The 10,953-nt window shown below is 31.6% G+C and overlaps 1 protein-coding gene across 1 annotated transcript; it reads right to left on the bottom strand.

Moving 5' to 3' along the window:
* Positions 1–742: 742 nt before the first annotated feature.
* Positions 743–10,707, bottom strand: LOC118179440 (uncharacterized). The gene is made up of 3 exons (XM_035348615.2): positions 10,584–10,707; positions 5,047–5,448; positions 743–889 (listed from the first exon to the last, which is right to left on the bottom strand). Exons 2-3 carry the CDS (start codon positions 5,364–5,366, stop codon positions 847–849), a joined length of 363 nt encoding a protein of 120 aa, XP_035204506.1. The 5' UTR covers positions 5,367–5,448; positions 10,584–10,707; the 3' UTR covers positions 743–846.
* Positions 10,708–10,953: the final 246 nt, after the last annotated feature.

The following is a 10,953-nucleotide window of genomic DNA, read 5'->3' as shown; positions in this document are numbered from 1 at the left end:
ATTGTTATCTGACCAAACTAGCGAGATGGCGCCAAGCTGGCGACGATTTTGGCGACTAATGTTTGTTGCCAAATTTAAAAGTTGCCAAACTTGGCGAGACAGCACCAAGCTGTCGATAATTTTACCAACTAAATTTTGTCTCCAAATTCGGCGAGAAATTTCCAAAAGACAAGGCGCCAAGCTTGGCTATAATTTAGTGACATTTTGGCTGGTCCCTGTGTAACTGCAGCTGTATCCGACCCATAGTAACTGCAACTGCTTATGCCTTCCTGATGTTTCACGAAATCGAAGGTACTCGAAATTTCTTAGCGGACGGGGAAAAACTATATAAGACTGGAGAGAGAGGATGAATTTTCACTTTAGCTCAGAGTATCGAGAGATCAAAATGTGAGCTTACGTATTTGAAGCTCCTTGCTTTACCTTGTTCAACGTTCTTAATTGTTTGAAATGGTAATTACTGATTGTGCTCTGTCATATTGAGAAGATCTGTATGAGTACTTTTGTGTGAAACATTCCAGAACTATTGTTTTTTGTGTGAGTTTTCGGGAAAAATAAACTTCATCAGGCTCTTATTGGTTCTGTATGCATTCAATCCATTAGGAACCCGCACGCATGTAACAATATTCTTCTTCTTCAAAAATAAAGTTTATTTACTCCATGTAATTCAGTTTTAAATAATGCTCTAATACCTAAGGATGAAGGATAACTGATTTCTTGCGAATGGTTAAGAAAATGACATGGAAATATTTCTACAATCTTTATTATGGTTCATGTATGTACAGGATGAAAGGAAATGAGGTAAATGTATTTCAGATCCAGCTGAAAGTAATGATCAGGGAATTAATTTTATCTCCACCAATCACTCTCTTTCCCACCTCCAGCAGGTACTCTGAAATAAATAAATAAATAAATAAATAAATAAATAAAAATAAAAATCAGGATGTATGAATATTTATAACAGTACTTAACAGAAAAACTTCTTGTTATTTAAATATCAAACCTAAAACTTTCTCAATTCAGGAATTTCCAACTATATTTAGTAAACGTTACTTTAAAATGATTTATCTCATATATTCTGTTTAAAAATTTAATGTGAATTTAACATCAGTTTTTTGACTCAGTCAGTCTCCTACGAATAGTTCTGTTACTTAATGCGCAAATTAGGCGTTTTTTATTGTGCAAAGAATGATCGCGTTCTTTCTATTCGTAATCTTGTGGTGTAAGTAGTTAGTATCTTTAACTAGCTGTAGGAAGATTCGTAGTTCGAATCCTGGCTGAAGGCAAATTTTGGTTTACGCAACAATGCTTTTGGTATTGTATTTATTATGTATTTACATATGCATAGTTATACTAAATTTTCCTTTCGGTTTCCTTGTACATGCCGCCTAGATGGGTAGTGGTTAGTGCCGCTGTCATACCGAAGGGCTCGGGTTTGAATCCCGGAAAAGGCATGGATACTTTTAAATGTATAGTGTCTATGTGTCATGGAGGCACTCTAAACATACGGCCAGCCGAAAGTCCACTCGAGAGGTTGGTTGTAGGGAAAGAAGGGCGGACCTCTGTCCGGGTTGTTTTCCCTCACAATTCCAACTTAGCAATTTGCAATGCCTTGAGATACCTAAAAATAAATCCCCCTGGATAGTGAATATTAGCTTAGTACTAAAAAACTATTTGTATTATGCTTGGGGTATAAAGTACTCTCAACTCTAGGTGTAAAAGCATATGAACCTGAAATTCCAGTAATCTGTGGAAGACCGGAAAAGCCCTGTACTTCCGGCGAGCCAATAAGTAGGGTAGCCAGTAAGTACGGGTAGCCCAAAGGCAGGCCAGTGTGCAGCCTTACCCACCTGGCGAATATGCACTGACTTTACAGCCGAAAACGTGCACGGGTCAGTAAATATCAAAACCCAGTAGAGGCAATTTGACAACCAGTTTTTCTCCAGATTCACAGGCTCCACTCCACCCCCTTCGTAGTGTTTCTGAGAGATGCAAGAGTTTGCCGCCCTGTTTATACCCCAGGGTTTGCGGCAAGTGGGACATACATGTTACGGTTTTATGCAATCTTTAAAATTTTCCCTATTTTGCTACATTTTACTGTAGTTTTTATTACATTTCTGTCTTTTTTTTTTAGCTTAAAAGGGGTTATTATTTTCGAAATAGGATTTTGCGTCGATTTACTATAAACTGCATGTCACTTTCCATATTATTGCGGCCAAATACTATCGTCTAGTGTTATATTTAAAGAAATTAAATAATGATGAATCTGTATGTATGGATGTATGCTCCTGGCATTTTAAAAAACGATGCTACGTAGAGCCATCAAATTTTGAATAACGTAGTCCTATGCCCCAATATGGGAACGGTGATGCTTGAATTTTGAACTTCGGATTTGTTTATAGTTATTTCATATTTTGTAAAACTTTAATGAATTTTTGATAAACAAACTCAATGATTTGAAAGCGAGGATTGGCAACACTAATCGACATTTTTATCTTCAGCGCGCAAGACTGTTGCCATTCCGAAAAATGTAAGATCTTTCAGTTTTAATTAAAAAACTCGGATCTAAGAAAGAAATGTATTGCCGCGGACAGAAATAAAATACACGGCAAGCCGAAAACGTCAGTGTGTTGATATTCAGCAAAGACCAAAATACTTTCAAATATTATCTGGAAGGTTATCGAGGGATACACTAAGCGATTTAAAGCAATAAGCACAGTTTCATAAGTATATTTTTTCTACTTTTTAATGTAATTGATTAAATAAACATGTATTAAAATCATGAGCTGTCAAATTAGAAATATTCAATATTTTTATGAAATTAACTCTAGCTGGACTCATTGAAATCATTTTATATTTTTTTCTTTTTGTGATAACTATTTTGCACTCCTAGAAGCTCGAGCATCTAAATTTTAAAGAAATAATAGCCAATATAAAAATATGTGTAGCAGCATTTAACACTATTTAGAATTCTAAAAATTCTAAAGATATGCTGTTTTTAAATATTTTGTGATTTTGCAGTTGAAGAATTTTATCTGGCGTAAGGGCGAAGAACATGATATTTAATAAATAAAGTTACCACAGAAGAAGCTAATAATAAAAAAGAAAAGAAAAAAGTTGTTAGCCATCTTACTAAGAAAAATTAAACTTAATTTAGTTCATGATTTTGTTGTTCAACTGTATGTGGCGTAAGGGCGAAAAAAAATAGTGTTTAATAACAAAGCTTAAAAAAGAGGGGAAAGAAAAAATTGGGGTTATCAGGAGTGAGTGCACAAGAGAAAGCTGGTTGACTGCGAGCTCAGCGGGAGCATGAAAAACCTTAATAAATCCTTTTGGGCTAACGTTAAGATCTGAAACCTTTCAGATATCGTTTTCTCTTTCCCCACCTTTTTTAAGTTGTTAACTGTATTTTTGTATGAAATTACGGAACATTTTAAGGAAAAAATTTGATTTTTAACCATTTACTTTGGTTTTTAACAATCTTCCGCTTTACTGGAAATTAACAGTTTATTCCTCATTTGGTTCTGCTTTCTGCTATTGAATTTTAGAATTTTATGTTGATTTTAATTTTCTTTTTGAATTTTTTAAAGACTTTCACATTTACGGAACTTAGGTAATTTCGACAGTTTGCTTATTTGTAACCTGTTTATGCTAGCTCTTCAGTTTTCCAAATTACTATTTTTTTTTTTTTTTTTAGTTTAAATTTAAACCAAAAGAATTTTCTTCCTTTCGTTTTGAAATTTTGTTTTATATATTTTCTATTTAATTTCTTTTGAGTCACATATTTTGATGATTAATTTCGGACACTAAATATTATTATTTTATAATTTAAAAATTCTTAAAAATGTTTAATACTTTTTATTAATGTATATTCTCTTTCGTTATTTTAAATTTAAAAAATTCTAAAATTATTTTCATAATTCATCCAGAAACGTAGCTGTGTTGATATTTTTATCGGCTACTCCTTGACTAAAAAACGAGAAGAATTATCAATTATTGTTTAATATTATGTGAATTTTACTTCAAATTTATATGAATATTGTTTTATTTTGGTATTAATTTAGTTTTAGTTACTTTTCCGAGCTTTTGATGCAATAGGTATTCAATTTTTAACTTTGTGTTAGAAAATTAGCTCTTATTGGTCAATGTTTATTTTATATATTTTGTCCCTTTCTTACATATGTGTATGTATAAATATTAGAACTGAAAACTAAATATTAAAAAATCATCATTACCAGCAAATGAAATGCATAAAAACTACTTGATGATGTTTATTGGTATCCAAAATAGCTATGAAATCTTGGAGCGAAACCGTTTGAGAAAACTGATATGCCCAATAGATGAAAAATATATATTTTATATATAATATGACAAAATTATTAAAAAATTGTAGCGTTTAGAATGTTTTGAATCCTCAAGTAAAATAAATAATCAAAAATTGTCCGTATGTATTAACTTGTCAACCGTGAAACTGTCGCCGAAAGCGCGATGCATATACAATTATGGAGAAGCGTGTCGTTGCAACACACTCATAACATCTGCGCTTTTGTTTGATGTAACTCTGATAGTTTCTTGATAAACCACCTTTCATTTTTATGATTAAAGATAAAAATTAACTGTGATAGCTGTTTATCTTCTTACAGTTTGAAAAAAAAATTAAAATTTGAACCTGTCTATTGGCAATAGTCATGGGATCCTACCATCAAAATTGTATTTATTGACAAGATATGGTAAGCTGAGTATGATCGACAAATGAGTAATAGTATATGGGAAAAATTAACTAAGTAGTAGCTTTCTAGACACAACATCTGTTAAAATCAACGAAGCTAACAAGATATAAGAAATCAACAAAAGCCTTTTTATGAAGCGCAAAAACAAAGCGAGTCAAATGTTGGCTGTTTATTAAATAAAGAGTCTTCATTTTCTTTAGAATTCCACAAAAATGATTGGCGCAAATTTGGCTGGATCTTCGCCAACTTTCATGGTTCGATGTAATAATACGTAAGTACCAAAAAAGCTTTTAAATTTTACTCTTTTAAACATACTTACGGGATAGGAATATATTTGATTTTCTCTCCTCCACCACCACCTCCACCTTTACCACCGCCACCTCCACCACCGCCACCTCCTTTATCCTTGGTGAAAACTGGAACTGGCAACGGAATAGGAATAATGGCCGTCATTCCTTTTGATTTCAAGCCCAGTGTGATTCCCTTGCTTTGCCACCCGTCGCTCCAGCCTGACATCATGTGATGCATCATGGCTTCAGCCATCTTCTTGTAGATACTTCCTTCAGTTTCCACGGGTAGAGAGAAGACCGATAAAAATATAAGGAAAACAACTATCATCAGTGCCTTTCTGTGAAACATTCTCTCGGACTTGGTAAAGATTGTTGCTTCAATATTCTTGCTTGCATATATACCAACAAATGAAGCCTACAAAAAATCTGCACTGTAAAAAAGAAAAGAAAATTACGATTTTGAATTAATCAATTGCTGTGCGTCTGAAAGTAAAACAACAGTAATGTTGTTGTTACAAGAGCCTTGAGCACCATATAGGTGGCAGCCCAACTTTAGCTCAGTTCCGCCCCTCCCCCCACATTTTTGAGAGACAGCATTCCGGGGGAGACCAAATCCAAAAGTCTCCCTCCCCTTTACCCCTACTATGAATCTCTCAAAAGGACTTTTGGCCCTCTTCCTATTTAGAGTACCCCTATGTAAAGCTGTCAGTAGATAACCCCTTGAAAAGTTCTGTTGGATAAATTAAACAAAGGGGTTAGTATTTAAAACATTAAATTGGGACTATGAATGTGTGCTGAAGAACATGTTTCTTTCTTCTTGAAACTTGTTGTTCTTCTTCTTCCTAATTTTTTGCCAGTATGTCTAGAATGCATAAACTTTAATGTGGTTGTAAAAATTTTAGAAGTCATAATTTAAAAATTTTTTGAAAAATTTGTAAAAATTACTAAAAAATAAAAAATTTAAAAATAAATCAGAAAATATCTGCGTATTGGATTAAATCTAAATTTTGGTCCGTGAAATAAGGAATTAGGTAAGTTTAATAAAGAAAGAGATATTAAGAAAAAATATTCCAAATTCAATTAGCATTGAAAAGCTAAAACTTTCCGAGCTAATTTTTTATAAACAAGTAGGGCGATTTTTACAAATCTTGGCAGTTTGGCATAATTTTAATCGTAGAATCAAAACATAGGAAAAAATTGTATGTCATTGCAGAAAATCTGAATGCGTCTGGATGCTTTTTGCATTGGATTTTATGTCAAAATACCTGTTAGAGTAATGCTATATATAAATCTAATATATATCGTTAAGTCTCACTTTCGCGAAAAAAAGCAAGCTAAATTTTATCACTCGACTTAGTAAAACGGGATATATAGAACTTTCCCATTTCCATTTTTCTTTGTGAAGAATGTACTTGGCCTGAATAAACATTGTTTTCAAAAGACGTTTATTAAGCAAGTAGGATTTCTGTTGGCCTTGATATACTTCTTCAATACACAAAACTCCGACTAATAGTACATCTTTTCAAGTTTCGAGAATTATCGAAGAAAACACAGATAGGAATGCAAAAAATGAAGCTATAATTAATTACTGCATCTCCTGAAATAGCGTGGAAATATCAGAATGGACAATACTTTGAAAGTTCTGTTTTCTCACTTCTGAGAGAGGAACTTCTTCATCAAGTTGTCATCCTAATAAAGGCATGAGGACATTTACATTAAGTAGTTTAATGATCCAAAAGACAGAACCTCTATAAATTTTCCCTGATATTGACGAATGCATTTCTTAAATTGGTAATGAGAGTAGCCCAAAAATATCCTTTTCATTTAAAAATTTATTCTATAGACTATTTTACACAGAGTGTTTTGTATGTGATTTAATTTTATGCCATTTATTTTTAATATATTTTTTGAATTCTCTTATTGTTTTCAACTCTCTATTCAAAACAGAAGTTCATAAATTAAATGTATGGTTTTCATTTTTGAATCTTCCAAAAACTCCCAATGAAAAGAGGATAGGAAATACAACATATGCTAATCTATTCTAGTACTCCATTGCCTAAGATTTAAGGAAGCAGTTTATAGTTCAGTTTATTAACAAGAGATAGCAGCACTACATAAAACTTATTTCAATTATTTTCATTGCAGTTAAAAGAAGCAGTTTATAGTTCAGATTATCAACAAGAGATGGCAGCACTATAAAAAGATATTTTAATTATTTTAATTGCAGTCTTTTTTCCCCCTTTGTTAAATTATTTACAGCTTCTGTGTAAGTACACTCATATACACTGATAGAAGGAAAGGATTATTATGATAATCTCCTGTTATCTTAACCTTATTTTGCTGTGATTAAAAAAGGCTAATTTAAAGCACTAAGCATTAGTTCTAAATATTGTAACCCGTAGTTACTGCATTTTTGAAATATCAGTATTAAAGAAAATATAAAATGCGTTTTCAAAAATGTCAATATTGACATTTAGTTCTTTTTTTCAATTCTTAAAATTTATATTAATAAATATAAACTTTTCGGTAATAAGATTCTTGAGGTCTAATTATGATTTCTTTAATATTATCATAAAAATATTAAATACTTCTGAAAATTCTTACTTCAGCAATTATACAAAAAGGCAACTTATTTAACTTTACTTTAAATATTATTAAACTAAAAAAAATATTTTGAAAAATCAATAAATATTTTTCTTCTAATAATTATAAATTACACTTTTAAAATATTATTTCTCTTTTGATATTTGTAATTTCAATCATAGTATACTTGTGTCTTTAAAAATTTATTGTCATGTGTACATTTTTGTTAGGCCATTACCTTATTGTAAGCATGAATGCTTGAATTTAGCATTCTTTTCTATTTTCGTTGTTTATTTGTTTTTTATTCAAAATAATAACAAACTTCACCATAAATAAAAAAGACGTTATTTTCGATGCCGTTTATGCTCCATATGCTATTTTGGTTTATTTGAAATGTATTTAATTATATTTGTTAACTAATTTAGGAAGACTTTTTTTGGAATATTCTGGTGATAAAAACGATGATAATTACAATCATTTTAATAAAATAATTGCTCTGTTTTTCAGGGGAAAATCGTGTAATTTACAGTAAATGCTCAATTTAACATAAAGACGTATTTGTTGAACAATTTGTTTAAACCCGAGAAGAATATTAATAAATAAATTCAGGATTTGAACTAGGTAGAATATTCATTACAATCATTTTGAACATCAGAAATTTTCCTAATTGTTGTTATTACAACGATTTTCAAATCATGTTTAAAGTAGTGTAAATTATCGAGTGTTCTTTCATTAGTTCTTCTCGTTAATTTTATGCAGAAAGTTAATTAAAATGTCTTCAGAAGTCTTAGAGATGAAAATAATTTATAGAAGCTTTTTTTATAGCTTCCATTAATTAATGGACAATATATAAAAGCTAATTTTCAGACGAAAATTAATATTTCATTTAGTAGTAAATTGACTTCCCGTTCATAGAAGGCTATTCGCACGTCATGGAAATGATTTTCTAATTAAATTTCCTTCGTTAGCATTTTGAGATAAAGATTTGGCATCTTCAATATAATCGTCTGCTACTTTTTTTATTTTAATTAGAATGCAGAATAAGAGATTTATTTTGGAAATGGCTTCTGTAACTGATAGGTGCTCAAAGGTTACTTAAATGTGCTTCTAAGGGAACAGCGTATCAACAACTGAAAAGTGGCAAATTTTAAATTGTATATCAAAGTTATTGCAAATCAAAGAAAACTATTTTCAACATGTTAACTTCGAAAGAGAAAATGCGTCTAGCTGAAAGTAAAAATGGGGGGGGGGGAAATTGGCCCGAAAAACTCAACCTAAGGTTGCTGGAATGTAGATAGATATCAAGAAATGTAAGTTTCTGAAGTGAAGAAATGAAGTGAAAATCTACCCACTCAAAACTCCATTACGTCGTAACTGGTAGCATCTTCTGGGACTGTAAGTAAAATCCTTCGAAAAGATTTGAACATGTTTAAACCTAAATTAATCTGCTTTTGTCACAGCATTTTATAAGAAGTGAAACAAAATGTAAAAAATTGTATGACAAACACTTAGCTGCAGGTAAACGGAAATTAACAGTAACGCACGATGAGGCATAAGTATATTTAAATGTCTAATAAAAAGAATTACTCAACTGGCGAAAATGGCAGTACGGAATGGCTTCCTGAATGTATGGAAAATTTTCCAACCAGATTTGTGACATTTGCAGGATTTTGTTACAAGAGTGAATAAAACTCAGAAAAGTCTCAGGGAAGGTCTGAAACTAACTAATTGTACTATCAGCAGAATATTTTTAAACCAAGGAATTGAAGAAGGAATTTCGGCCTCTAAAGGACATCTCTAAAGTTCAATTTCATATTGACAAAGGCTCTAGTCACACTTCCAAGTCACTTCTAACTAGTCACACGTCTAAGTCACTTCTAAATAGTCACACGTCTAACTGCCGCTTTTTTAGCAAAGAAAGAATCAGAAACAGGAATAAAATATATCAATTTAATGAATTACCTGTAAATTCACTTGATGCTTGTCCTGTGGACTTTTGCGCATTCGATTTGTTAAAACGAGTTTTGAGAAAATGGCATCCAAGAAGCTGAATGGACTTTGGGAGACAACCCAAGAGCAATGGAAAAAAAATCACGTTAATGTGTTAAGAAAAAGTTTACTTTTATGGAAAATTGGAGCTATAGATAAGAATGAATTTAGCTAAGAATGTATTACGCCGTGTATGGGTAAAAATTAATTACCAAAATCGTTTCCATATATTGCGAGCTTCACCGTTCTGTATTTTAGTGTCAATAGAAAAAGAAGCAACCAAAATAAATAAATAAATAAATAAATAAATAAAATAAAATAAAATAAAATAAAAAGTAATCGTGCTCTAAAATTTAAACCATAGTTGCTTTATTTTTGGTTACACTTTTTCTTTCGTTATACCTCCGAAATATAGTAAAATATCCGTATATCTAAATTATACAAAGCCATTTTCGTCTTTTTATTTACACCAATATAAGTCTTCAAAGTCCAACGTTCCATTTTCTGAGTTTTAGAAGCACCAATTCAAAATTAATGATGGAAACTGATTTTCATCCGTATATTCTTTTTAAATTCTTCCGATTTATGAAATTGTATGAAAAGACGATTTCTCTTTCCGATTTAAGGAGAACACATCTTTTCATACATTACGTTGACTGAATTGTCAAGATTTGAATAGATTTTAAGTGAAAGTATAGCTTGAAAATTATGCTACATAATGCTTGTTAGTTTATTTAGATATTTGCTTTACTGCTGCTTATTTGATTTCCAGTTTTTTTCATTTTTTATGTCCTCAGTCAAATTTAACGAACTGTGGTTGCAAATCCTAGGCCATTTATCCCGCGACTGCGTCTCGAATCTTGCCTTTTTTTCACAATAAAATAACACTTTTAGTTAGTAACGTTGAATCTTGAAGCATGTTATTCTACAGCTCAAAATACTGAGTGCACGCAAGGAGAAGAAGCCATGGAATAAAAACTAACATTGCACTTACCTTCCAGCTTGAAGAGCTCAGATATGAAAACGTTCTATAGAGGTTCAGATCATAATAAGGTGCATTCACTGAAGGCATTTTATACATGATGGGAATGTTGCCCTAATTTGAAGATGTTCTCTACTCTCGGATGCACTCCAATGGTCAGACTCTTCTCTCTCTGGGGGTCATTATCACCTTGGGTTCGACCGTGACGTTGAATTGCGTGATGGATGTTGCAGTGTCATGTAACTATAAGGAAAAGTCAATCGTAATTTCTTTAGTCAATTTAAAACTGTGCCGAGGTGCTCATGTCACATCCTATAAACTTCTGTGACAGTCAGAGCTAAATTGTCGTACGCGTAGGAAAACAAAGAAAACAAAGACACAA

The sequence above is a fragment of the Stegodyphus dumicola genome, chromosome 3, assembly GCF_044657685.1.
Source record: "Stegodyphus dumicola isolate Sdum_Otavi_A_Nest chromosome 3, ASM4465768v1".
Classification (NCBI taxonomy): domain Eukaryota; kingdom Metazoa; phylum Arthropoda; class Arachnida; order Araneae; family Eresidae; genus Stegodyphus; species Stegodyphus dumicola.
This window is presented reverse-complemented; position numbering and strand designations above follow the sequence as displayed.

What these genes read in the sequence shown, in the direction of transcription:
- LOC118179440 (XM_035348615.2), bottom strand. Translation starts at nt 5,366, where the DNA reads ATGTTTCACAGAAAGGCACTGATGATAGTTGTTTTCCTTATATTTTTA. An exon ending in ATCAAATATATTCCTATCCC is followed by an intron (nt 890 to 5,046) that starts GTAAGTATGTTT and finishes TATTTATTTCAG; the next exon opens with AGTACCTGCTGGAGGTGGGA.